The sequence below is a fragment of the Cladophialophora carrionii genome, assembly GCF_000365165.1.
Source record: "Cladophialophora carrionii CBS 160.54 unplaced genomic scaffold supercont1.6, whole genome shotgun sequence".
NCBI lineage: Eukaryota > Fungi > Ascomycota > Eurotiomycetes > Chaetothyriales > Herpotrichiellaceae > Cladophialophora > Cladophialophora carrionii.
The window spans coordinates 89,140-116,136 of NW_008481831.1; the positions used below are offsets into that span (position 1 = coordinate 89,140).

The 26,997-nt window shown below is 54.5% G+C and overlaps 9 protein-coding genes across 9 annotated transcripts; 6 read left to right on the top strand and 3 right to left on the bottom strand.

Moving 5' to 3' along the window:
• Positions 1-101: 101 nt before the first annotated feature.
• Positions 102-3,407, top strand: G647_06991 (uncharacterized protein; the record flags this gene model as incomplete). Its single annotated transcript, XM_008731308.1, has 1 exon — positions 102-3,407. The coding sequence occupies one exon, from the start codon at positions 102-104 to the stop codon at positions 3,405-3,407; it is 3,306 nt and encodes a 1,101-aa protein (XP_008729530.1).
• Positions 3,408-4,051: 644 nt separating this feature from the next.
• On the top strand, positions 4,052-4,885 carry G647_06992 (uncharacterized protein; the record flags this gene model as incomplete). The annotated part of the gene is made up of 1 exon (XM_008731309.1): positions 4,052-4,885. The coding sequence occupies one exon, from the start codon at positions 4,052-4,054 to the stop codon at positions 4,883-4,885; it is 834 nt and encodes a 277-aa protein (XP_008729531.1).
• Positions 4,886-6,132: 1,247 nt separating this feature from the next.
• Positions 6,133-8,215, bottom strand: G647_06993 (uncharacterized protein; the record flags this gene model as incomplete). Its single annotated transcript, XM_008731310.1, has 2 exons — positions 6,133-6,387; positions 6,437-8,215. 2 exons carry the CDS (start codon positions 8,213-8,215, stop codon positions 6,133-6,135), a joined length of 2,034 nt encoding a protein of 677 aa, XP_008729532.1.
• Positions 8,216-9,325: 1,110 nt separating this feature from the next.
• G647_06994 (uncharacterized protein) lies at positions 9,326-9,991 on the top strand (the record flags this gene model as incomplete). Its single annotated transcript, XM_008731311.1, has 1 exon — positions 9,326-9,991. The coding sequence occupies one exon, from the start codon at positions 9,326-9,328 to the stop codon at positions 9,989-9,991; it is 666 nt and encodes a 221-aa protein (XP_008729533.1).
• A 1,107-nt stretch (positions 9,992-11,098) lies between these two features.
• On the bottom strand, positions 11,099-12,766 carry G647_06995 (uncharacterized protein; the record flags this gene model as incomplete). Its single annotated transcript, XM_008731312.1, has 1 exon — positions 11,099-12,766. The coding sequence occupies one exon, from the start codon at positions 12,764-12,766 to the stop codon at positions 11,099-11,101; it is 1,668 nt and encodes a 555-aa protein (XP_008729534.1).
• A 1,209-nt stretch (positions 12,767-13,975) lies between these two features.
• On the top strand, positions 13,976-14,917 carry G647_06996 (uncharacterized protein; the record flags this gene model as incomplete). The annotated part of the gene is made up of 1 exon (XM_008731313.1): positions 13,976-14,917. The coding sequence occupies one exon, from the start codon at positions 13,976-13,978 to the stop codon at positions 14,915-14,917; it is 942 nt and encodes a 313-aa protein (XP_008729535.1).
• Positions 14,918-16,801: 1,884 nt separating this feature from the next.
• On the top strand, positions 16,802-21,523 carry G647_06997 (uncharacterized protein; the record flags this gene model as incomplete). The annotated part of the gene is made up of 3 exons (XM_008731314.1): positions 16,802-17,263; positions 17,312-21,342; positions 21,394-21,523. 3 exons carry the CDS (start codon positions 16,802-16,804, stop codon positions 21,521-21,523), a joined length of 4,623 nt encoding a protein of 1,540 aa, XP_008729536.1.
• An 854-nt stretch (positions 21,524-22,377) lies between these two features.
• G647_06998 (uncharacterized protein) lies at positions 22,378-23,421 on the bottom strand (the record flags this gene model as incomplete). Its single annotated transcript, XM_008731315.1, has 1 exon — positions 22,378-23,421. One exon carries the CDS (start codon positions 23,419-23,421, stop codon positions 22,378-22,380), a length of 1,044 nt encoding a protein of 347 aa, XP_008729537.1.
• A 740-nt stretch (positions 23,422-24,161) lies between these two features.
• G647_06999 (uncharacterized protein) lies at positions 24,162-26,300 on the top strand (the record flags this gene model as incomplete). The annotated part of the gene is made up of 4 exons (XM_008731316.1): positions 24,162-24,590; positions 24,643-24,715; positions 24,766-25,092; positions 25,144-26,300. The coding sequence occupies 4 exons, from the start codon at positions 24,162-24,164 to the stop codon at positions 26,298-26,300; spliced, it is 1,986 nt and encodes a 661-aa protein (XP_008729538.1).
• Positions 26,301-26,997: the final 697 nt, after the last annotated feature.

The following is a 26,997-nucleotide window of genomic DNA, read 5'->3' on the forward strand; positions in this document are numbered from 1 at the left end:
GATACTCTAAATGAATGTCGCGTCCTTCTCACCAAAGGCCCTGTCCATGGTCGCAGCATCTCATTGAAACCACTGGGGCGATGCGATCAGCAATGTGAAACATGTCCTCACACTACAGCCTTCGAAGCAGGCTAGCAGAAACCCAAGCCCCTTCCTTGCGTGCAACACCCAATGCGTCGCCAACCATCTCAAAGACCGGAGCTGGAATCACTCGGAAAACCCGACCACCAGAATACACCCTTCAACTACAAAGGGTTATCGGCACCACGACCAACGGTCCCAGCGGGTTGGCATGTTGTTCTGACACGGACTCCTATGCCTATTGCGCCGGCGCAGTCGCCGTCTTCTCACAGCTCGCGTCCGATGGCACACCCATACATCGATACTACAAGGCTCGACCGACTGCGCCGTCCTTGAATCCTCCCACCTCTTATTATGATAGCTCGCCAGCAAGCACCCCATCAAAGAGGAGGATTAGCACAATTACGTCTCGAAAGCGACTCGATGACTACAACGGTGGTTCGCCCGGTCGAGACTGGTCAGACGAAAATGGGAGCCAGACTTGGACCGCAAGGGAGCGTATCAAGACTGTTGCCTGCGTAGCATTAAGTCGCGATGGGCGATGGTTAGCCGTGGGAGAGGCAGGGTACAATCCTCGGGTCCTACTCTTCTCCACTGCCGAAGACGCTTCCTGTGAGATACCCGTCTCCATCGTGACCGATCACACTTATGGCCTGCGCTGCGTAGCCTTCAGCCCAGATATGAGGTACCTGGCCACTCTCGGAGACTACAAGGATGGCTTTCTTTTCATTTGGTCGTTCAACTCCCGGACGGGCCAATTGACTCTCCATTCCGCGAACAAATGCACAGCCAATATTTGCGACATGACTTTCTGCGGAAATAGCTTGATCACGGTGGGCACGAGATGTATTCGAGTTTGGGGCGTGAATGAGGCGGCGGCGAAACAGTCGCCCACAAGGAGACCTCGATACAAGTCGACGGACACACCACCCTCGAGTCCCGGTCCCACGCCACTGGCAGGCAGAAATGTACTTCTGGGCTCCATGGTGGACTGCACGTTCACCTGCACTGTCCCGATCGACGAGAACAACCTGGTCATCGGAACGGACACCGGATATGTTTGCCTTGTGGACATGGCTCAAAATGTGCTGGAGTTGAAGGTGCTCAAGAAACTCGACCTTGCTGTCAGCGCGATTGCGTTTATCCCTCTACCGAGACAGCTGCTCATGGGCACATCGCGAGGTGTGCAACATGGGGACTTTGATGCTCTCTGCAGGGAGACTCCTTCGGCGCTCAAGAGACCACGTACAAAGGCCCCACGACTCTCGATTCGCCGTTCAATGGGCCTGCTTCAAGAGACAGAAAAGAGCATAATTGCGATCGGAGGGCTCAGGAATCATACCGTAACCCTGGACAACAACGGCAGCTTGCAGATCCAGAGTAATGGTCCGCCAAGATTGGATGAGCCGTCACCCACGTTTGCGGCTCACAAGAGCGTGATACTCGGTGTGCAGGCCCTTCCTGAGACTGCGGGTCGAGGCGACTTCTTTACATATTCCAAGAACGCAGAGGTCAAGTTCTGGAATACTGATGGTGTTCTGCTGCGGCAGGAGTCTATATCTCTTGATCCCACTGAGTCCGAGGATGACAGCTGCGAAAATGAACTTACCCGGATGCGATACCTCTCAAGCCACGATGCTTTTATTGCTGCTGATCGCTTTGGAGTGTTGAAACTGCTCGACAGTCGCAACTGGGAAGTCAATCACACGGTCCGGGCCCACAGTACGGTGATATCGTGCATCGACATCTATGATCCTGCTTCACTGGTCGCAACCTGCAGCAGGGACAGAATGGTGCAACTGTTTCACATCAATGGATCTACCTTCTCGCTTATGCAAACGATGGATGATCATGTAGGGGCAGTCAATGAGGTGCTGTTCTCCAATGAAGGTGCTAGGTTACTGTCTTGCTCAGCAGATCGCTCACTGGTGATCCGTGATCGAGTGCTGCGAGAAGAGAGTGGCTTGAGCACGGTCGCATACCTTACGACCAAAGTCTTAAGCCTTAAGAGCTCCCCGTTGTCAATGGCCATGCTCAACGAAAGCACACTTGCGGTCTCTACCATGGACCGTTGCGTCACGAGAGTCGATGTCTCGACGGGTACTTTGCTTGATTCGTCCAAGACCGGAGACCCTGACACAAACGATACCGTCTTTCTCAACTCAATGATCACCTTTTCCGGCCAGGACAGCACAGATGGTGCGCAGAAGATGCTCATCGGACACTGCTCGATCGACAAGTCAATTCGACTATACCGTGAGAACATGTCTCTCCTTGTCAGGGAATCTGGCCATACAGAGGGTGTGAGTGATGTAGCACTCCTCGAACGGTCTGCACATTCCGTGTCTGCACCTCGGTCCCTGTTTGTCAGCACAGGGCTGGATGGAACAATTCTGATTTGGAACGTCTTGAAGTCTTCATCAGCCACTGCAGGATTCCCCCACGAGCAGGTTGTCGGGCTAGGACCGGTGAACGATGAGCACGAGGCGGCTAAAAGAAGTCCTGCGTCGCTTCCACCAATGAGGAAGGTCTTGAGCAAGATTGAGATAGCGGATCTCTCAGGACTCAATGGTCAACTCTCACCGTCTTCTGCCCGCTCATTGTCGCCTGCACGGCTGAAGCGCAAGACATCAAGGCTTGCTCTCACCACATCGATTGAAGATGTAGAAGAGGTACCAACTAGCGACGTGGAGGCACGTCCGAGAAGCGCCAGGTCGCCAAACACGGCCAGTCTTGATCCCAGGCGCTCGCCTTCGCCGCCGGTGCGAGCGAAACTAAGAAGCCAAGGATCCAGAACTGAACTCAGCAGGGATATTGAGAAAAAAGCAGGCGCAACTTCGGAACGATCACCATCGCCACCAGCGGTACCAGTCCCAACAACACCCAAGCAGCGGCAAATGGCTAACAATGGCCGATTGCGAAGAGCCCCTTCGGTGCCCTCGGACCTGCGTGCGCAGGCGATGATACAGGGCCGTAGGCAGAGCATGAGCCATACATCCGAGTTTGGCAGTCTGGCAATGGCGACAGATCAGGCCGCGCGGATGTTGAAAATCTACAAGAAGAAGTTGGTCAACAGCAAGGAAGCCGTTGACTTGAACGATCTCGAATATCAGGTCTCGGGGTTGCTGAAAACCATCAGAGAGAGGAAGGATAGGACGATCCTGTTGCAGAAACGGGAAGCCGAGGCAGCGGGCCAAAAAGAGCCTGTCAAAGCTGCCACACCAAGCGACGTTGACCAATTGTCGATTTTGTTGGCGGGCTCAACGATGGTCGACTCTCCGACAAAACTGACAGAAGCCGAAGATTCGGCGGTAAAGTCCGCTTGAGTCGGATTAATTTTGTTTTCATTCGTTCTGGTTCGCGTGGTTGATTCGCTTCTCGGGGCATGTTTCTTTGAGCCAAATTTCCCTACGATACCCGGGGTGTATTTGCGGCTAGGGCCAAGCGATTCTTTTGTGGGATGGGACTGGGATCTTGACTTGGGACAATGGGTATGGAACAAAGCATGCAAGAAATGTGACGGACAGAGAACAGAACAAGGGGAAATAAATGGGCGTAAATGAGCACGCAAAGGCTCTCTGGCGACATGTGGACATAGAAACGCTTGAATAATACCGGCACTTCCACACACAGTCAAGGCCATGTACGCAGGAACGACGGTCAGAGGAAATCCAACAAGAGAACAGAATGCTGTCTCGTTTCTCGGTCGATCTCATTCGTCAATCTCTGAATTTCCGTCTGATCTTTGATATTTCCTATCTGCCTTCGCTGCTAAATACGTTTGTCCAGCCTTGCCAGCCTTGCCAGCCTCGCCAGCCTTGCATCGCAGCCTCGTCACTTCCCCGCAGTCGTCATCTTGTGAACTGGAGCGAGTCACCCACGGGTTGATGATGATTCTCCCTTGTATTTACGGAAAGTACAGAGGAAAGCAATCGCTTCGAGACCCTCGTTCGATGATCCCAAACAAAACATGTCCCCTCCTGGTCCTACCCATGACACTGGCCCATCAACATCCACCCACCTACACTACCTAAGGCAATGCATCTCGCTCGCGCGCCTCTCCCCGCCCAAACCCACCAACTTTCGCGTCGGCTGCGTGATTGTCTCGTTCCCAGCCGTCGACTCCTCCCGCACCGGTACAGGCACGGGCACAAACGATGAGGATGCTCTTCCGAAAGGCGACGTTCTCTCCACGGGCTTTACGCTCGAACTCGAAGGCAACACCCACGCCGAGCAGAATGCACTGACGAAGCTGGCGCGGGATTACGAGGATAGAGAGCATACGCAGGGGAAGGAACAGGAACAGGAACAGGAGCAAAAACCCGGCGGCCTAGGCGCGGTATTGACACCAGAGCGGAACGTGCACCTGTACACGAGCCTCGAGCCGTGCGGGCTGCGTCTCAGCGGCGCGACGCCGTGCGTGCAGAGGATCATCGCCACGCGCGAGGGCAACCCGGACGGCGGGATCAGGAAGGTCGTCTTCGGGGCGCGCGAACCGGGGACCTTTGTCCAGGACAGCCAGGCGCTGAGGATGCTCGACGACGCGGGCGTCCCGTGGGAGCACGTCGCCGGGTTGGAGGCCGACATCCTGGGCGTCGCCAAGGAGGGGCATCATGGTGCGTCTGTTTCTGTGTCTGGGCGCGCTGGAGCGGCGGACGGGGGAAGCGTTGCGACCGCCGCCGTCGTAAACACACCAGCACCGGTAACGAACGTGGACGGCATATCGCCCGAAGAGAGAAAACGGCAGGAACAGCAGCCGCGGAATCCGAAGAAGAGGATGATGGAGGTGGACTTGTCGCGGTGAGCAGAGCTCTGCTGAGCCGGGCTGAGCCGGGCTGAGATGGGCTGAGTGTAAAGGTACAATGATTGTGAGTGAGACGTTTGGCAGAACACAACAGTTGAAAGAGCGCACGCACACACGCAAGCCCCGTACCTATACGCAGTTGGCCCGGACGTGGACGAAAGGGCTCCTCGAACTTCCTTAAAACAACGGTATACGAGGCATTTCGCCATCGAGGAGCCGTCCAAGTCACCAATGGAAGGCGCAGTCGTCTATGGCCACGAGTGTTCGTGCCGCAGTGGACACACCACCGACCTACAACAACGTCCAGGGTGCTTTGGTGCTTCTGAGGAGCAAAGGAAGGGGCTTGGAAGTGGGAAAGTGTGTTTGTTGTGCTCAGCGCCGATGGACCGCTCTGCAATAGCGTCAACGATCTTCCCAGCGACGTGGTCGCTGCTTGTCCGTGCCGTATGCGTCGGATCGACCAATAACCAAGATCGCAAGCAAGCAGCCAGCGCAGCGTAATGAGGGCAAGGAAAAACCATGCCAAACCACGACTGAAGAAGTCTAGGCAAATCTCAAGGGCGCCAACCAGCAGCAAGAACGAGATATTCGAGGAAGAACACCACGTCAATGGGTCCTCGGTGATGCCCTCAGCATAGAGGCTAAGATCCTTACTGTGTATGTAAAGTTGGATCACCGTTCCAAAGGGGATGCTGTGTAACCGATACACTCCGTCTGTTGACAAAACTGTTCCGCTGAGGGTATAACTATTCGTTGTCTCATTCCGATGCTGTTGCTCATCATCATCAATGCATTTTGAGTTTTGGAAGCCTTGCTCTGGCCATGTCCATGTCCTGTTCCTTAGAGGGTGCCATTTCCATCCTCCAACCTTTCCAGATTCGCGCAATTCTCCTTCAAAATGCCGCACTTCCCGGGTCGCTTTATATGGACAGTCTTCTGGTAGAGCTGCGTGGACTGTGAGCTTCTACCCGCTCCAACATGCGCCGGAACAATCCAGAGTTGCTGTTGGCCGCTTGTTTAGCCTCGTCCACTCCTGCATCGTGGCTTTTGGTATCCGTCCAGATAGAACGTCGGGCTATCTGCTTCCCCTTACCTTCCGCGTTGGCTGCTTCCTCCCATTCGGCTTCTTTCGCTTGCCATCTTTGTTTGTGGTTCTCCTTCTCTGATTCCCAATCGACCCTCGAGTCTGTGGCTTCCAACTGAGCCTCCGGATGTCGCCTGCCTCTGACGCTGCCTGTTTTTGACTTCTAGTCAATTCTTGCCTGGGTTAGACTCTTACGTTTGATCGGGAAATTGCTGGCCGTCAAGTTGTTCCTCAGGCGTATCTTGGAGCTGCTGATCAAAGGTCCGGAATGAGATTTCTTCATTCTCTTTCGAGCAACCATGACGGGCACGGATGATTTGGTGACGAGGTAGTTCGAGAACGACCCCAGGAGGACTCCCTTGAGAGAGCTGCGGCCGCGTGTACCCACTACGCAGAGTGTCGGGTCGAGCTCGTCAATCTGGTAAAGGAATTAGCCTGGGTCGCAAGCAGGTGTAAAGCAGACTCACTGCTCCAAGAATCAAATGCTTCGGACTCTTGCAATGAATGACCTCAATCATACACCTCACTTGCAGCGTTGTCTTCCGCACCAACTTTAAAAAATCATTTTTGAGAGCTTCCACAGCCTTCAGCCGATCCATTTCTTTCCTGGAGACCTTTCTCGCGTCGACGCTGCCAGTCAGACTCTCTGCTTCAATTGCTGGAATGTACCTGGCTTCCTTGCCCACTCCTATACTTGAACCCCCACCTTGCGTCGTCTGCCGTGTCAGGGTGGCCATAACATCTGAAGCGTCTTTACCAGCCTTATTCCCTTCCGCAGTCAGGACCTCTCTTTCGGCTTCGGTCGCCTTTGCCGCATTTTCGTCTTCCATGGCGTAGATGGCAAGGAGCGTGTCCCCATCTCTCATCATCGTGCCCACCACCCATTCCATCGCATAGCTCGCCTCAACACTTAGATCGGAGCAAAGAAGATAGAGCCTGGTCGTCCGTTCTCCAGCTTCCGCTTCCTGATGGAACTGAGCCCAATTGCCCCGCAGCACCATCTGCACGTGCCGACCAGCGACTGTTGTGTCAAGCTGAGATTCGTTCAGTCCTAGCGACTTTGCCTTCCTGATGGCGGCCGCCTCGTCATCCTCGTCGTCAGTTGCGGACGCCACAGACGACCGTCTTGTCGGAGTACTTGTCCCTCCCCTGCCATCGTTGAGCTTCTCTCCGGTTGGACTGGTGATTGAAATCGACGGTTCCAGCAGTGACTTGACAAATTGCTGGGAATGTGATACTCGTTTGACATCCTCTGGTGATGAAGTAGCGCTCGAAGCAGGAGATTTCACATCCGGCGCACTGCCGTTAGAGGAAAGCTTCCGTCTTTCCGACCGACCTCTAGTCTCGTCCTCGTCACTGCTCATATCTTCGTCACTATCTACAGCATCGTCTTCACCGCTCGCATCATCCTTGGTAATCCTACCGGGGTCGTCCGAGTCGTTGGTGAGCGTCGAGAAACTACCCGACTTCGCTGGGGTCAACCGAAGATGAGCCTGGTCATCCACTACGGTGCCGGAGTTCGTCGTCAATGGAGCAGGCGGACTATTAGGACTGAGAAGCCCTGGCTTGGGAGTTTCTGGCTTACGAGCTGGGGACGAGGGAGATCTCGAATGGCTGGCAGCCGCTGTAGCAGATTTCTGCTTTCCACGCCCTGCGCCGTGTAAGCCGACGTGAGAAGAACCCGAGTCCTCTGTCAGGGCCACAGCCATCGCCGCGCCTGAGCCTTCCCGACGTCTCTTGCTATCCGCGGGTGAACGCGACACAGGCCCGCTGGACGGGATCGATGCAAGATCGAATTGATAGTTCTGCTCAAAACCACGCTTGTCATCTTTTTCTATCTTAGGCAGCCCGACCGGGCGCTCAATTTCCGAGGAATCTCGCTGTCGCGTGATGACTGGGGAAGCTTTTGTGAGCACGGGAGAGTTGGGTTTGCTGGAATGAGGAGAGGTCCAGCTGCTGGGGTCGGTGGGATCGAGCTCTTTGCCGCTTTTCCTTGTACTGGTAGGACTGGTAATGCCAACGCCGATTCCGGCTATTGAGCTGCGTCGAGGAGAGGGAGAGTCGACATCGAGCATACTGCGGACGTGTGGAGGAGGGGTCGCAGTTCTCATCGGTCTGAACTTGGGCACAGGACTGGAGGCACGTCTTATGTCTCGGTCGAGAGCCGCTAGGACTTCCCGGTTCTCCTCGTCCAAGAGAGCCTCCATGCTCATCGGAGCTCGAGACCTCGACGAGGGCCGGCTCATGTTGAGGTGGATGAGCTCTCCGCAACAGGAGGCCCGTGATGACGAGGTGGACAGTCTTCTTTTCGCGAATGTCACGACGTAACATGCAACAACTTACGGTAAGGGAGAGTGCGAGTCGGCGCGTGCTCATCAAGACTGGAAGTGAGTAGAGTTTGACTTGTGATCAACAATAGTGCATGCAGTGCAAGCAACGAGTAGCGAGCGAGTGGCTCGTGGTTTTCCGCTGGTCGATCAAATCATCACGTCGGCCCAGTCACTACGGTGGGCAGCAGCTCTTGGCCGCAGGCGGGACACAGGAGAGCGGCCAATAAATGAAGCTGCACAGCCTCTGCCGAGACTCGGGGCCTCAAGAAGGGAAAGAAGTGTCTGAAGAAGCAGCTGGTGCTTGAAGCTTAGGTAGGCACATGCCCATGGGAGTCCGCTTAGCACATCGCTACAGGTGTCCGACCGACTTGGTCCTGCTGCGGGCTCAGAAGAACGACCAAGGCTGCTTGGGGGCCGGTTTAGTACTTGACAGGCGACGTTGTCGGCGGCGGAAGGACAGCTAAGCACGGAATCGGCCTGCGTACCAGGTAGGGCATCCTGGGCATCGCCGTTTCTTTTTGTGGGCCATGCGACGCCTATCGCCGTTATCGACGAAGCCTATCAAGCCCCGCGATGCCTCACAGGTATGGTGGGGGACACCCGAGGCCGGATTGTACCGTGTATGAAGCTCGACCGGTAATGTGTGGTGCTTGTGATGCACATCATGCAGTAGAGCTACTACTTACAGCACCTCGTGTTCAAGAAGACTGGTTCACCCTTGGAACAAGCCTGTTCAGCCTCTTTATTGGCTGCTGACCATCGTCGCTTTCGCCCGTTTCAAGCTTCAAGCTGCTCCAAGGCGTCCGCAGTCGTAACCCTCATCATCAACCTTGGACATGGCCATATCGGAGAAGCTATGCCTTGTTCCACCTCCGGAGCTGCTGACCTACTGTAGCTAAGCACATCAGCGCGTGGCCGTTGTCCAAGTTCCATGCTGCTCCGGCCTTTTCCCATCAGATATAATCCCCAGCCTCCCGCTTTTGAGATGGCTGACGATCTGCCCATCTCAGCTGCTGTGTGGCCGTCATGATGTTCCTCGTGCTAGTGACAGTTCTCTCCGGCCTGGTGGTGCGATGTCTTTCTCAGAACTCCTGTGGAACAGATCAAAATCCATACTGCGCAGGCAACAGTATATTTGAGCAATTATGCTGTCCTTATCCCAACGTCTGTTACTGGCAAAACCGGGATGGCACGCCGGGCTGCTGTCCAGCAGGCCAAGTTTGTGATGGATCTTCACCTTACTCTCCATCGACACCGGCTCCGACGCCAACTATCAGGACGACGACAATTCAACCCTCAACGATTACTATAACGCCGACTCCGACTCCAACTCCGACCACCAATGCAGGTGGCGGAGGCATTATCATTATCAGCACCGTCCCGAACGGCCCGAGCATTATTACTGTGACGTCGCAACCGAGCATCAGCGTGACCACTATCACGACGCAGAATCCTTGTGGTGGAGCTGTTTGCTCAACCATAACGTCGGCTGGCGGCGGCGTGTACTCGACTGTGACGTCCGTGGTGGGCGGTGGGCTTTCAACCGTAACCTCTGGCGCTGCCAGTGTCTTTTCGAGCGTGTCCGGCGTCTTGGTTGGCCAACCCTCGGCCGCATCAAGCTCGGCAATTGCCTCGATTGTGATGGTCGTACTGGCAATGTCGATTGCGGTGGTGTGGAGTACTTTTGGTTGAGGTGCTCTGTGACATGTACAACCCGACCAACTGGCCGCGCATTCTGACCACCTGCAATCGGACGTCCTGAAGGTCAACGCCGTCACATGCACACGTCCGCAGCCAGGAGCGGCCTCCTAGATGGTCGAATAAAGTCATTTGCCGCGGGCTAGGTCGAGAAACTCCGGTTTCCATCAACGTAAGGGGCAAGGGCCTTTCTTTATCGGACAGAGACCTATTCTCAGGCTGCCTCCGCTGTCAACCATATTCGGGGGATAATGGCAAACACCACCAGCACGAGGATGCAAGGTACCTCCTTCCACGACTGCAGAGAGCCCGACACGTCAGCTTGAGAATCAACAAGTGTGAGAGGTCATCTGAGGCCGATGCACCACCGGAACGCCGACCTACCAGCCGACAGCCTACGTGGATTAGGCCATGTGCTCGCACACAACCTCGCGGTGTCTGAGTCCTCGGGACGATACGTGTGATTGTGTTGCCTCTCATGCAGTGTATCAGAGACAAAGCAGTGCGGCGGAGGAGCGCTTCAATCATTGTCGGCAGAAGTGGTGCTTGGTTTGAAAGGCGTTGGAAGGCAGGTTCGTGCTCGTGTGCATGGGATCACTGGGCCTCAGTAGGAGAAGGTTTCCACGCAATGGGACCATCAGAACCTCTCCTCATCCATGATGACTAGGAACCAGCGTACTGAGTGCAAGTGAGTAGCTTCGCCCGAAACTCGGCGGTCACTGGCACAGTCGAGTTTCGCTTCCGACGAGGCCAACGAGGAGCCAGATCAGAGACCAGAATCGAGGAGTGGAATGCAAAGCACCGCTTGGGTATATCGAAACCCAATAATGCAAAAGAGACTTCAAGATACCAGCCGCAAGTCGTAATGACATATATGCCATAGACACTCGGGTGGTAAGTCGACGCGCAACCCTGCAAGATGAGATCTGGGAAGGCCACAAGAACATGAAGCCCATACGACCATCGGACCTGACACAATACCAGTTCTGATCAAAGGGTCCGGGTGAGTAGACTTCATCAGATCACCACGCGTTATTGGAACAACCAGGTCCATTCTGCCGCCGCTGGTGATGGAACCTTCCACGACTGCATTGTCCCTGCTCATAGTAACTGAGATACAGCATCCCAGACAATCCTAAACCTCTCATCATCCACGGACCCTATGTTCGGACAAAGCTTCAAAATCGTTTCAAACCTATTCCAAGTCTCACACTCCCGCGCTCGACACGCGTCTGCAAGCATGTTAAGAATCCAGTCTTCCCTTTGACTCACCCAGCTTCCCACGGCGAGGACCCACAGATGCAACGCTGGCACGGCGTCCCAGCTCTCAGCGTTCGTGGAAAAAAGTTCTCCACGAAGCTGAACGGACAACGCTCGGAATTGTGCCCAGTGCAAGGCGTATCCCGGTCGCATGTGATGATGCACATACATCAGTGCGGCATAGGCGACTGCTCGCCACATGGTATTGTTGTTTTCCTGTGCACGGATCTGTGTATGATGCAGCATTGGTGTGATGCGCGTGGCAAGACAAAGACGACGTTCGAAGCGGAAGAGGTTGTCATGCCGCAGCGTCCTCTCCACCGTGGTCAGCATCTCCAGTGGCCGGGCTTGGATATCGCAGCAGACCACTTGCATCTCTCGCAACAGTGACATGACTTCGTGAGCGGGATCCCCAGCAAAGCGTGCCTGGAGCGGTTCAAGGTGGGTCACTGGATCAGCGAAGAGAGGTTCGTATACAGCTTTCCACGCCTCGTCCCAACGCGGAAGGAGGGAGAAACGGAGATTACCTCCAAAAAGCTCCACGAAGAAGAGATCGTTCCAGCTTATCATCCGTTGCAGAAGGACGCCAACCGTACCCATGCGTGAAAGGCTTTCGAGCCCGCCTCGGAGCCTGAGTAAAGTCCCCAATCCCACCATATGCCTTGCGGCCTCATCCCGGTCGAGAAACTGCAACGAGATGTTGATAAAGATGGCGACTGCGGCTAAGATTTCATCAGATATGGTCGCGTGAGACTCGAGGAACGCATTGATCATCTGAATAGCAACGATCTTATGTTCCAGGATTTGTGGGTTCTGGTGCAGAAAGATGCGTTGGTCGGTTCCCGTGAGTTTCCCATGCCAGTGCATACCCCAGCAATACAGATTCGTATGTAGAAGGACCGGGGAATGTGTTACAAATGGGATCCACTGACTTTGGCCGTTGACAGGGCACCAAGGAATGCGGTCGTAGTTGAGCCAGCGGGTTATTAGCGTTTCGTCCCACGGCTGAACTTGGATCGGGAGTGCAGAGAAGACATCCAACAGGTTGCTGCCACGGGGCTGGGTAAAAATGGGCGCACTTTGGGACTTGAAGACAGTGGCTGCAGAAGTCTGTGGCGATACAAGCGACGACATCTGCTGAGACCAATGACCGGGTCGTTCAGATTGAGTTGTTTTCCTGGAGGCAGCTTTTGCTTCTGACTCTGATTGAATTTCCTCTGTCTGGAATTCCACCATCTGCCAACTCAGAACCTTTTGAGGAAAGGCTGTTGGAGGTCCGAAGGCAGGGGCTTCCGGCAAGGGCTCTTTTGGTGTCTGCGAAAAATTCTTCGGTGTTGATATTTTCCACTCTGCAAGACGTTTCTCGGCAGTCTTGCGCTTGTAGTCGTGCATCACATGTGCCTTGGCCGAAGCTCGAAGGTCAGGGCGTATTGTAGCTCTTCTTCCCGGTTCGCTGGACATGGGAATGAACATAAAATCGGGGGAAGGCGTTTTGGACCCCATAGCCATCACTGGGTCCGTAGCGAAGTGTCTGCTATACCTGGTCTCAGGCTCGTGGCTTTTGGAAGGTGTCGCCCTCCGCCTCGGTGAGGGCGTGTCCTTCCGACGCTGCATATTCGGCGACTCTGCTCCTGGAGATCGCTTCGCTAATCGTGACATTGTACGCCGGTGACCAGTCTGAGAAAGTGATCGATAAGACTTCCGAGTCGGTCCTGGATAACTTGTGGGAGAAAGGACAAGTTTACCATCCGTCAACAAATAAACAACAGGCGGATTGTAGCAGGTGGAAATCTCTCATGGCAAATGAACGAGCTTCCCAGTCACGAGCACGATCGGTTTCACGATTTTTAAGGTTAGCATACATGAAGGTGGTCGCTCTTTTAAACAGGTGCATTCGCAACACCCACTTACAACATGGCTGGCAATACGTAAGGAGACATCCTTCCGCACAGCTGAGGGCAATAAGTCAACTCTTTGTCAGCGCATTGAGGCCAAGACCGGCTGCGGATGCAAGCGTATGAAAACGATTTCTTGTACACAAATAGATTTACTTCAACTGGCGGCGAAGAGCTGCCAAGACCTTCAAGCTCATTGAGTACGAGCTTGGGGGGAAGTTGTGAGGGGAATCTGCCGTGTCGAAAGGAGATGTGGTCTAATTAGTTGCAAGCAGTTGAGGAGGTTGAGCAGGCTCTGTGACAATGGTTCGGCCCAATGATGGTCTCAGTTGCATCCTCAAATCAATGCATATTTGCAATTCTTGAAGCTTCTCTACGCGAGCCGTCCCAGCCTTGGACGGAAAAGTCTTTCGACCCAAAGCACAGGAAAGAACCATGCCTGCGGGATCGCTCCGTGAAGCGTTGGGGTTGTGATCGACGCTGCCATAAAAGTATGTTTTACAAATATGAGCAAGAAAATTGGATGCAGAAAGTGAGAAAGAGACAGGTGAAGGTGAGGTCGAATGGGATTAATAAAAGTAAGGCAGGGCGATGACGTCACCCTCACTCCTGTCACGTTCGCTCTTCGGTCGCGTGTACAGACGCGGTTCCTGGACTCGTGTTTCTCTAGACACCAGCGATCGAGCGCTTTAACTTACTTCATTTCAATGTTCCCTGCACTTGCATATTGTTCTCACCCGCTCACCTACCTCGCCCTGTCACCAGTGCCTCGATTTTCAAATTTTCAAGGACTCTGCTCGTCTGACACGCCCAGCAGCCCACCATGCCTCGGAAAGCCAAATCCAAGTCTCAACCTGAGGTGAAGTCCGCGGCACAAGAGGAATGGGCTGATCGAGAGGAAGAACTTGCTGTGGACGATCCTCCTACTATCGATCCGTATGAGGTCCTACACGTTCCAACATCCGCTACTCCCGATGAGATCAAATCCGCGTATCGCAAACTGGCACTGAAGCACCATCCAGACAAAGCCCGTGCAGAAGACCGAGAAACCGCTCACAAGACGTTCCAAGAGATAGCGTTTGCCTATGCTATTTTGAGTGACGAGCGCAGACGCAAACGGTTCGACGCTACGGGCAATACTGCGGAGAGCGCAAACTTTGACGATGACGATTTCAACTGGGTCGACTTCTTCCGCGAACAGAGTGAGAATGTAGTGAGAGGCGAGATGATCGAGCAGGTGAAGAAGGAGTATCAGGGCAGCGACGAAGAAAGAGACGATGTGCTGGCGGCATATGAACAGAACGAAGGAGACATGGACGCCGTTTTTGAGAGTGTTATGTGCAGCGAGGTGTTGGCAGACGAGGAGCGATTCAGGAACATCATCAAGGACGCCATTGCTCGAGGCGAGGTCGAAGCCTACGACCGGTTTACAAAGGAGAGCAAGAAGAGCCGGGAGAAACGCAAGACCAATGCTAAAAAGGAAGAAGCAGAGGCAATGGAACTTGCTCGCGAGTTGGGGGTTGAGGATAAGCTATTTGAAAAGAAAGAGACCAGCAAGAGATCGAAGAAAGGAGAGGGCGATGACAATGCACTTAAAGCTCTAATCCAGCAGCGCCAGCAAAGCAGGGCCCAGAATTTTTTCGACGACCTGGAGGCGAAGTACGGGACCGGACCGAAGAAAGGCAAGCGAAAGGACATGGATGAGCCGCCGGAAGAAGCATTCCAGAAGAATTCCAAGAAGGGCAGGAAGACGGCCAAAACTTGAGCGTTCTCGGGAGATGGCTTTGGTTTACATCGATCTGCATATCGAAGATTCAGCATGGCGTTTGGACGATTGAGAGTGCTTTGCCGGTTGATGACAGAAGGGGTCAATGACGGTACTTCACACGAAAGGGGGTCTTGGGAATCTTGGATTTCAGTACGCATGGCTAGGGCTGTGCCGGGCACTCTAAACGAGTATTCCCATCTTCAGGTCGAGCGCGTCGACTCAGCTACAACGTCTAGTTGGAACGAGGTGCTCGTAACTATCGTTCGCAGGCCCGTCCCATTCCCCGCAATGGCTGAGAAGTCCACTTTATTGCTGACGACCTGCATACTACTTTGCGCTCGGAGAATGCAAGTAATACCAAACCGTTTATTCTCGGCACCATTTTACGAATTTGTTTTGCGCTCAGTGGATGACCCGCGGCCCCTCACGGCACTTCGCACAAAACATGTGGCAATGATTGCGGAGTTAAGAGAGATCCCCAACTGCATTTCGTCCCGAAAGAAGAATGATGTGTTGATTAGCCTGGATCGTCAATCGCCACATGGAGTCTTCAGAGCCCGTCAAATGGGCGGCTGAGGCGGCCTACACACGGGCGACGGTCGCTGACCCGACGAGGATGTGTGTGGCCAAGCGACAGGGACGGAAGAAGGAAGCACGAGCCGGACTTAGAGCTCGAAATGCTGATGTCTGAAACTCGACAGGGGCTTCTGACGGAGTTCGACGAGTGTGAATGAGCCTTGCCCACTGCGTCATGAACTCCGCTAGAATGGAATAGGCCATTCGCCTATGCGTTCGTAACCGTGCTTCGCCCAGCGACTGGTGCCGAATTGCCAGTAATCGCATGCGCCCCAGAGCGAGGGGAAGGGAAAGCAGCGTAGACGGATGCCTTCCACGACTTATGGCACAGAATGAGTCAAATCGGACGAGTCGCATGCAGCATGTCCGCTTGAATGGCCGGGGGCGAAAGAGAGTGCAGCAAATAAGGGGGTGATTATTTCGGCTGGAGGGAGTCCGTCGCGGTCATACGAGCCTTTACTGTGCCGGGCGCATGACAGCAAAGTTGTGAATATGAAGATAGGTGACTATTCGTGCGCGACAAACTGGGAAGCCTCCTGCTGGTAGGCCAGCACAATAGTAACGTCGGTGGTGGAATCGTGGCGGCAGCTTGAGTGACGGGATCAGCCTGTCGACTGGACTGTTCGTAGTGACTTGCAACGGGTGACTGCCAAGCCACCCAAAAATTTCTCCCGTAAGGAGCGCCTTCCTTCCCAACTGCGGCTCTCTCCCTCTTGCTCAAACCAACGCTTCTACCACATTGACTTGCGCCTCGCGTATCGTGAGGTTGTTTTGGCATCGACAATATCGTCGTGCCCTCTTGTTCCTCTTCAGCAGGACAATTCTTTCGGCGCCTTCGCACGAAGATCCCTCTCCGAGAGTCGGATCTCTGCCTGGGCCGTGAACTCTCCTCTCTGCACTGCCTTCACCTTGGAAAAAGAGAAGCTCAGACAACTCTTTCCCCAACCTCTTCCACAAAAGCACAAGAGCGGCTTCCGTTCACTCGAGACAGTCGCCTCGTAGTGGAAATCCTCTGCAGACCCTCCTTCGACCATCGCAGAAGCATTCCCATCGCGTTTGTCATTGCTGCGTCTCAGCCTCCTCATCAGCTTTTGCACACCCGAATCGCTGCCTGAAGAGCCTTCATCACCTCTGATGACATCGAATCCTCAAGATCTCTCTGCGAGTCGACCCCATCCCTCCGAACAACAATCGACTGCTACACACTTCGCGACCGGATCGAATTTGGCTACTCAAGGCCGGAACTCGTTCCCATCCGCCTCCAAAGCCTCTTCTTCCACACCCAATGCATCGGAGCCCACCAACATGTCTGCAGCAGTTGGAGGCGCTCCGCCCGCCCATGGCCATAGCGATTCCGTAAATGGAAGAAACCCTACGATTCCTGCCATACCCACTGTCAACGGCAGTGTCTCCCTTCCCGATCACTCACGCAAACCTTCTATGACAGTCACGCCTGCTGGCGTCACCGGCTTCACGGCAAACGGAGGTGCTCCAGGTGGTCCACAGAACAAGCCTGCGATCCAGTTCGGCGCGATGGGAATGCAAAACCAAGCGGGCTCCCCTGCGATGGGCACACCCCCCTCGTTGGCACATCAGAACTCGGCAAATCTCAGTGTCGGCCAGCTAAACCCTCGAGCCACTTCGCCCTCCAATTCGCCTTCTCCCATTCCCCAGCCCGCTTCCGTTAGTGGTGGTCGGCCTCCCCAGGGCTTCAATGGCCAAGGACATGCATATACATTTGGACAGACCGATCACAATGATCCAAGTGTAAGCTCAAATCCTGTTTTACCCATACCCACTGACGCGTTTTTACAGGCTATGTCTCGACCGCTGCCAATACAGTTCGGACCTCAGCAGGACCACATGAGGCGCAACTCCTCTCAATCCATTCACAGTGATGCGGGCGGTCCTGGCATTCCCCCAGCCGGACCCAACAATCACCGTGGAGGCTACCAAGGCACCGGCCGCGGCGGCCGAGGCAATTTCTACCAGCAACAGCCCACGCCCTACTCTCCCCAGCAGCAATTCCGGCCTCCGCCAAACGGTCGCCCGTTCCAGAACACCTACCAGGGAGGTCGAGGCCAATCCCTTCCCTATCAAGGATCTCCCGCCATGGGCACCCGAAGCCCGGCGCTCGTCAACGCCCAGCCAGGAACCCCGAACATGGGAGGACAGGTACACATGGTGCAGCCCGGGATGCCACAGCCCAATGGATATTTTATGGGACCCCAACATGTAAAGAACCACCCGCCGTTTCCTTCTTCACGTGACCCCACAAGAGAACCCACCGGAGAACCCGCAAGAGACAAAGGCAAGCCTACGAAAGGCCGAGGCCGCGGTCCCGCTCGAGGAGCTGGTCGTGGTAAAGGCCCTGGTAGAGGTGGACACGAGGACAGATCGACTTTCTTCAGCAGAGATCCTGCCTCAGACCACTATCGCCCCGATCTTGCGATTTCTCAACCTGTACAAGTTGCCCCCGAACTTGCGCAGGCCCCTGTCCAAGTTTTCCAAAATGCACCTCTTCCCTATCCTGACTTGTCACCTGAGTCGGGCAATTTTGAACGTTTTCAAGAGCAAGTTCTGACTGTAAGAACGCAGGCCTATCCCATGACCCAAGCTGATCCTAGCATTCAACAAATGTACATGCAGCAGATGCAAATGTACAACCCGCAGGCAATGCAGGGTCAGTTCAATCCACCCTACACCATGCAGCCACAGTCCCCCCGACCACCGTTCAATCAGGGTATGTATGGAGCGCCAAGCATGCAGCCTTCCTACAGCAATCAAGGCGGACCTCCTCCCTCCATGTCGAGACAATCATCTCAAATATCTGCTCCTGATCGACCTGGATCAAGTATTGGCCAACAGCCGTCCACGCCCGCGCCGACTGGCCCTCCTCATAGTACGAACAGAGCTCCGAGTGTCTCTTCTCAGAAAGCCTTCACCCTGCCCCCGAAGAAGAGTGCAGCGATCGTTATCAAGAATACTGCCGGCGAAGTCGTCTCTTTCAATAAGCCGCCTGCTTCACCTGCCACCTCCACCCCAGTGTCCGCTGTCGTTCCACCACAGTCCGCCCCCACCCCTCCCAGTCGCACCACTAGCGCTGCTGACAATGCTCACACGCGCTCAGAGAGCGTCAACGCTAAGTCCGCAGAGGAGGTGAAGAAGTCAATGCAAGAAGCAGTGGCCAAAAAAATTGCGGAAGACGAAGCCAGACTTAAACTGGAGAAGGAACTCGCCGAAAAGGCTGAAATGGACAAGGAAGCCGCCGAACTGGCTGAGCGTGAAGCAGCCGAAGCTCGTGCCAAGGCGGAACAGCTTGAGAAGGAAGCGAAGGAAGCGGCCGAAAAAGCCGAGGCCGCTAAGCAAGCTGAGGCTGCCGAAAAGGCAGAGGCAGAGGCGGCGGCAGAGGAGAAGAAGCGCGCAGAAACTGAATCCAAGGATAACCCGCCCAAGGCAGACAACCAAGATGAAATCGACTATGATGCCCTCGCCGCAGAGATCGAAGCCGAAGAAGCTGCAAGAGAGGCCGAGGAACTCCGCCGTGAAGAAGAGTACAATAAGCGAAAGGCTGCTCAACGCGAGGCCGAGCGGAAGAAGGCTCAAGAGGAGGCCGCCGCCTATGAACAGAACATGAAGGAATTGGAGCGCAAGGCCGAAGAAGAAGAACTCGCTCGTGAGAAGGAAAAGGCTGAGGGAGGTTCGGGAGACGACGATAGCAAGAAGCTCTTTGCCGAGCTCAAGCGCAATCCGTTTGGGACTCCTGCATCTACAGAAAGCCCCGCTGGCGCCACCCCTGCCGAAAGCGGAACCGCCACGCCTGTCTCGGATGTGTCAATGCCTCCTCCAGGAAAAGCAGCTGGACGTCGTGCCAAGGCCGCCGAGCTGACCCTCGACACCAGGAAGCCTGTGGAGCCACCGGAGCCCAGCGCCACACTAAAAGCATTGCAGTCTGCTAAAAAGCTCGACGACATCTCCAAAGTTGTCTATCCCTCAGACATTGCGTCTCCAAACCCAGCACTCAATGCCAATGCTCCGGCTGATCGCGGCTTCAAATACAACAAGGAGTTCCTGCTTCAGTTCCAGAGCGTCTTCAAGGAGAAGCCAACCCTCGATTGGGATGCTCGCATCCGGGAAGCACTGGGCGATGGAGATGCCTCTGCCCGACCAAGCGCATCGGCCCGAACACCTTCTGGCATGGGTGGTCGCAGCGCCTCCGCCCGTGGACCCGCCCCCATGAACTTTGGGCCCATGGGCAACTTTGGTGGCATGAACCGCCCAACGCTGCCCCCGGGTACGACATCTGAGCAGCGGTTCGCTGCCTCAAACGCTGCTTTGAGGAGCGGGGCGATAGCCAGTAATCCTTTCGCTCAGTTTGGTCGTCCGGGTGGCCAGATGGCACCTCCAATGGGACGAACGCCCTCCAACAATCCTCTCGGTCCTATCCCTGGATCTCCTCGTGTCGGTGGTGCAAGCCGTGGAGGCTCTCGCGCAGAGAGCAAACGGAATAAACAAAATACCAAAGGGCATGGAGAAGACAACAAGTCTATGCCTCTGACCGCTGGCATGAACATCGGCGCACTGGAGGTATCAGCCACCGGTTGGAAGCCACGGAGCATTGGTCAATCTATGGTTTCTGGTCCTGCACTGGGTGGTGAAGGCCTCATGGATCCAGAGATGGTCCAGCGCAAAACCAAGTCGCTTTTGAACAAGATGACGCCTGAGAAATTTGACAAGATTGCCGATCAGATCCTTGAGATCTCAGGCCAATCCAAGCACGAGTCCGACGGTCGCACCTTGCGTCAAGTCATCCAGCTCACCTTCGAGAAGGCCACTGATGAAGCTCACTGGGCAGGCATGTACGCCCAGTTTTGCCGACGCATGCTGGAGAGCATGAGCGCCGATATTAGAGACGAGGGTATCAAGGACAAGAATGGCAACGTCGTGACTGGTGGCAATTTGTTCCGAAAGTATCTCCTCAACCGGTGTCAAGAAGAGTTCGAACGGGGCTGGAAGGTCAACTTGCCTCCTCAGCCAGAAGGTCAGACCGAGGAGGCCGCCATGCTTTCTGACGAGTACTACATTGCCATGGCTGCCAAGCGTCGTGGCCTTGGTCTTGTCAAATTCATCGGTGAACTGTTCAAGTTACAGATGTTGACCGAGCGTATCATGCACGAATGTGTGAAGAAGCTTGTCGACTACGAAGGTACGCCTGACGAAGCTGAGATCGAGAGCTTGACCAGCTTGCTGCAAACAGTCGGCAAACAGCTCGACAACCCTGAGAGCAAGGCACAAGGTCGTATGGATCTCTACTTCGAACGTATCAACCAAATGATCGCAATTCCAGATCTTCCCAGCCGCCTCAGATTCATGCTCATGGATGTGGTGGATTTGCGAGCCAAGGGCTGGACTTCCAAGGCAGACAACAAAGGCCCGAAGACGATTACCGAGATCCGAGAAGAGGCTGAACGTCAAGCCCGCGAAGACGAACTCAGGCGACTCGCTGCTCAGAGTGGCCGTGGCGGCGGCGGAGGCCGCATGCCGATGGGTCGCGGTGATGCACGGAATTTCAGCGGCTATGGACAAGTGCCTCCCCCAGACAACTCAAATCGTGTTGGTACCGATGACCTGCGACGACTGGGTAACCGTAACGCTCGAAATCCCAGCCACACATCCGGGCTCGGGGGCCCTCCAAGCCTGATGGGTGGACGTACCAACAGCGGACGTCGTGGGCTCGGACCTGGTGGGCTGCTGGGTCGCACCGATGATAGTGCCACGAGCAGCCGTACCGGCACACCCCCAGCCCAGAAAGAGAAGAAGGATGAATCCAGCACCAATGCATTCAGGTAAGTCCGCTTCAACAGGGATGCTTTGCAGTGAACTTACAAATGTGCCAGTGCCCTTGCCGCTCTTGAAAATGACGGACCAGCTTCGCCTCCTTCTAATCCAGCTTCTCCTCCCACGCAAAAGTCACAGCCGAGGATCGAACGAGAACGATCGAGATCACCGGATAAAGGTGCCGAATGAAGGCCAAGGCCTCGATCAACCACATGTGTACAACATAATACGATTCGACTAGTCACTAATATTTGAATGACGGCCGCTTCTGGGGATGGATAGAAGAAAAGAAGATGTGCATTGATACCCGGCGAGTTGCCACCTGTTTCAGCATTTGCAGAGCAGCACCAAAATTCTCTTGATTCTCCTCCGCGATCTCAGCGATTGTGGATTTGGGGATCCAATTTGCAAAGTTCGCAACCTTGAGTCTCGAGCGCGAGAGCGCGAATACGCGGGATAGAGAAATGTGTTTTTAATTCCAAGGAAATACATTGTGCGTTGCGATTGGCTTCGACTTTCAGTACGGCAAGGAAAAGGGTTTCCATCTACTGGCTGGGTGGAGTTACCTTTCGTTGCATTGGCCCTGGGAGTAACGGCGGACAGAAAGTTAGAGTCAGTCGGCGCGTGGAGGAGCCAGTCGTGGACAAGTCACGATGGAGGAGTGGCGAAGGACAAGCAGTCGGTCAGCGCGAAGCAACGGCACACGAAGTCGATTCCGCACGCCGTCTTGATGAGAATCCTGCTAGTCACGTCGAACGCACTGTCAGGGGGGAGGGAGAGTTTTCGAGATGTCCTTCTTGTACTGTACATTGACGAGAATTCAAATATTGTTCTTCAAATAATGCCTTCTTTGATCCTCTCCAGAGCCGTCTCACATACTCGTCCTCGACGTCCATTCGAGCCAATCTCGTCATGCCTGCAACTTGTTTGAAGATCGACCTGGCAGCCTGGATCTCTACTGAATTGGTCCTTGGACCTACTCTATAGTGTGCCCGATGCGGGTGATCAAGATGTGCTGACGGCGAAGTAAACAGAAGTGCCAATCACTCAACCGTAATCCAGACCTCTTGCTCAGGTGTCGGTGCTTTCTGGCGAGACTCATTCAACATGTCGCCCCATTTCTTCGCTTCTGCCGCCTCCTTCTTCCTCGCTTCTTCTTCCCGCGCATACTCCTGCTCGATAACCTTCCGATGCCTCTCCTCCCTGGCCCGTTTGTGATGCTCTCTCTTCCTTCTCTTCCTCGCTAATTCGACTGCCTCGTCTCCTTCACCCTGCGCCACCATGCGTAGTCTAATCTGTTCTTCTTGAGAGAGGATCCACGGTCGTGACAGTGTTGAGGCATAGAATTGTGAACGTGAGGACACGAGCGCCATCTCGTGGGTGGTACTGAGGAGGACGTTCAGACGGATAAGTGAGAGTTGGCGGGTTTGCCTGAAGATCGTGAGAGTGCCTTTCGCTTGGACTACGGTGCCGATTCGGAGAAGGGAAAGGGTGGTCTGCAGGTGTTGTTCTGCGCCGACTGCTTCATCTTCTCGTACAGACGTGGGGTTGGGCTCGACTTCGCGCTTAGAGCTCATGGAGACCGTGCCCTGCGTCTTTTCTTTCTCCGGCTTTGGGAAAGTAACGTCGACCGTCGCTCCACTGCCGTCGTCTACGGTAAATAGCCAGAACTTCTCAAAGTACTCCTCCAGCACAACCACTACACCGATGACCTGCACAAACTGTATCGGGTGGTTGAGGTAGAACAGGAGTAACGGCAGGTCCTTGCGACCGTACGTTCTACTCGGCTCATCGAGGTCACGGCCAGTCGAAGTGGTAACAGTCGAGAACTCATCGTGTGGTTTCAGGACCGAGTGGACGTCGTGACAGGTGAGCTTCACCCATTTCGACCAAGTCGCCGAGGCTTTGAACGTGAAGGCCGGGTAGAATGTCAACTGGCCTGTTTTTGCTGGTGCCAGAGCGTGGTCGCGTCCTGCAGTCTGTGCTTGTGCCCTGGAGCCTCCCTGTGCTCGCAGCTCTGGGCTCGCCGTATCGCTGGCGGTCAAGGTGGAGACGTGGGCACTGGATGCGGAACGATGTCTCTGCATTCATCTGCAAGGACGCGGGCGTGCATTACATGGCTTCCGTGGCGCGTTTCCTGCTGTGTGTTGGGAACTGCGAAAATCGGCGTCGACGCGCCGATATGCGCAGTCAGCGGTGAACGAGCAGAAACACGCTGGTGATCGTGGTTGGAGACAGGCTGAAGATTGGAGAACAAGCGGTGGCTTTCAGGCGGAGTCTGCCCGCCGGATCATCGGCACCGGCCAGCAGAGCATATGGAAGGTGGCCAAGTACCGGCATTGTAAAGACAATTGTGTTTACACGCTTTTGCCGGGGGTAGCCAATGGATACCACAGAGATAACAGTGCTCATACAGCAGTAACGACCTCCCTCCTTGGGCGACGTGCAATTTTTCCCCCCACTCAACATTCCCATCATCATCACTTGTTCGCAATTCGCCAGTGCTCGTGTCGTTCGATTCCGCGGCCACCAAATCCACGATGGCCGATAATGATCCTCGCAGTCTCCGTAACCGGCTGTTGCCCCTGCGGTCTTCGTCTTTTCCTTCTCTTAACTGTGGCTATGATGTTATTGCCGGCATTCAATCCCTCTCACACAAACCTCACACCATCCTTTCCCCTCTTCGCGCCGCCGTTGAGTCGAGGTCTTAGCCGCATGCTCCTGCTGTTATGCTTAATCGAGTCAAGAGTCAGCCTAAACAAGACATATTGACCCACCAATCGAACGAGGAAGATTAGTGATACAGCGATCGACCGCTTGGTTCTTGATGTCGGGAGATCAATTTGACGCGGATCACAATGTCCCGGAGGTACAGGACTCGGTGACACACCCCAACCCTACACCCAAGAACAACCATCAGCGCGTGACGGAAACGCCTCTGTCACACACGCAAGCCGTACATCCGTCGGCACACCGCAGCATTGTCGACCCCTCCGACCATGGCTCTCTCGAGAGGATACCGACTGCTCAAACAGAGCTCCCCGATGCCGTCGTGGCCCAACGGACGGCAACCGAACCGGGACCAGTATATTCGGTTTTCACCAGGCGGCAGAAGATATTCATTGTCTTCATGGCGTCTTGGGCTGGATTCTTCTCTCCTGTGTCCGGTCAGATCTATTTCCCTGCGCTGAATGCCTTGGCGAAAGACTTGCATGTGTCCAACACGTTGATCAACTTGACCTTGACATCTTACATGGTACGCTCTGCTCGTCCGGTGAAGCAAGACCATACGCTGAATCTGTGTACAGATCTTTCAAGGCCTGGCGCCTACGTTTGTTGGAGACCTCGCCGATGCTGCAGGTCGACGGCCCGCATATGCTAGTACGCCCGTCGAGCACGGAGTTAGATGCTCAGCCTGACTTGATTGGCAGTTTGCTTTACAATATACATTCTCGCGAACATCGGCCTTGCACTGCAGAATAGCTATGCGGCTCTTTTCGTGTTACGGTGTTTTCAGAGCACTGGTTCCAGCGCAACGATTGCCATGTGCAGTGCTGTCGTGGCTGATGTCGCCACCCCTGCCGAGCGCGGCAAGTATATGGGATTCACTCTGGCCGGATCTTTACTCGGCCCAGCCATCGGTCCCGTCATTGGAGGTGTCCTCGCCGAGTTTCTAGGCTGGCGTTCAATCTTTTGGTTCCTGATGATCATGGGTTCGGCCTTCATTTGTGTCTTTGCCATCTTCTTTCCAGAAACAGGTAATGTTAGCCTTTGTACGTGAACAGATGCTGGTACTCACAACCTTGTAGCACGCAATCAGGTCGGCAACGGTTCGATCCCTCCAAAGGGCTGGAATATGTCGTTAATGAATTATCTCGCCATCCGCAAAGCACGAAAGATGCATCCCGACGACCAGCAGTCAGTGGCAGAACTACGGTCCCAATCTGGCTTGGGTAAGAAAAAGACGTTCCGCTTTCCGAATCCCTTGCGCTCTCTTCACGTTATGTTCGACAAGGAGAATGCACTCCTGCTGTGGTATAACGCCTTTCTGTTCGCAGCTTTCTACGACGTCACGGCAGCGATGCCCTCGCAGCTGGAGGCAAATTACGGGTACAACGAGCTTCAGATCGGTCTATGCTTCATCCCTTTCGGGTTCGGGTCGTTATGCGCTGCGTTGACCAACGGGCAAGTGCTGGACCGCAACTTCGCTCGTTGGTGCAAGAAGCTGGGGGTGAAGATCAGAAAAGGCCGAAACCAGGACCTCAGCAATTTTCCGATTGAAAAGGCGAGGTTACAGATCGCCATTCCAGCATCTTATGTCACCGCAATGCTTGTGTGTATATTCGGTTGGATCTTGGATGTCAATGGACCACTACCGGCTTTGCTTGTCGTCTTGTTCTTTACCAGCCTCAGTATGTCGATGGCGTTCAACGTTACGAGTACCTTGCTCGTCGATTTTTACCCCAAGGCCCCGGCAACGGCAACGGCTGCAAACAATCTGGCCAGGTGCGGTTTGGGAGCAGGGGCAACCGCTGCTATTTTGCCAATGATCAACGCCATGGGCCGAGGATGGACCTTTACGTTTCTGACCCTTTTTCTGATATCGACTTCTCCCATGCTGTGGGCTGTGTATTTCTGGGGAATGAAGTGGAGGACGCAGCGGAATGAGCGGGAAAGGAAAGCTCAACAGGCAAAGGAAGAAAAGCTACACCAGTCCAGCTCCGGCGAAATGGGGTCTTTCACAGACGGCGAAGATCATCAGAAGCCACCTGTCGAAGGCGACGCCCCTGAAATGGTCGCTGTGGCAGAGAAAGATCGTGAGACGGCCCGTGAGTTTCAGCAGCCGCACAAGGGCGCCGTCGCCATGCAAGACAAACCTAAGACCCAGAGGGATGACGATATTTCCGAGGACGATGGTCAAGAAGTCACGCTATCGCGGACCTTTTCCTATCATTCAGGGTACTGATGCGCTTCCCGTCCGAGAATCACAATGCCACAGCCGGCCTGGGTCGTCGGCTTGAGGTTATGTTTGAGAAAAGTCCGGCTGCGAAGGCCTGGTACTCTTGTTAACCGCCTTTGTCCTCGCTAGGGACTGACTCGTGGAAGCTGTCCGTTTTGGCAAGTACTCGATATCAGAACCTCAATCTTCACATCAATCGACTCCGTACACAGACACCGAAGCTTTGCTGTGGAAGATTCGCATACTTCTTCACAAAGAGAGTTATCATGGCCGCCAACCCAACTTGTCACCCGGACTGACTATCCGCCTCTATTGCCGTATGCTTCTATATCAGGCGGGCCTCACGCCCAGCCGGCCATCGGAAAGTGTGTCTCCTGGATGTGACACACTCTTTATGCCAACTAACTACCATTAGGGGGAAATCCTACAGCCAAACCAGAAGTATACGTGTCAGTCAGCGTCGACAAGTATCACCAAAGCTGATGGATGAGACTCTGCTCGAGCGAGGGATCTTTACTGAGTAAGACTCGATCAGGCCCTGGCCGCCGGCCTCGTGATTCACCCAGTAAATATCTCACCATGGAGGACTTGGCCTTACGCTTGGTATTTGCAGGCAATACAAGTCTACGGAATGGGCATACAGATGATGACGGGAATGTGCAATGCTCACTCCCCTTATCGTGTGCCTCACGAAGAAACGTGG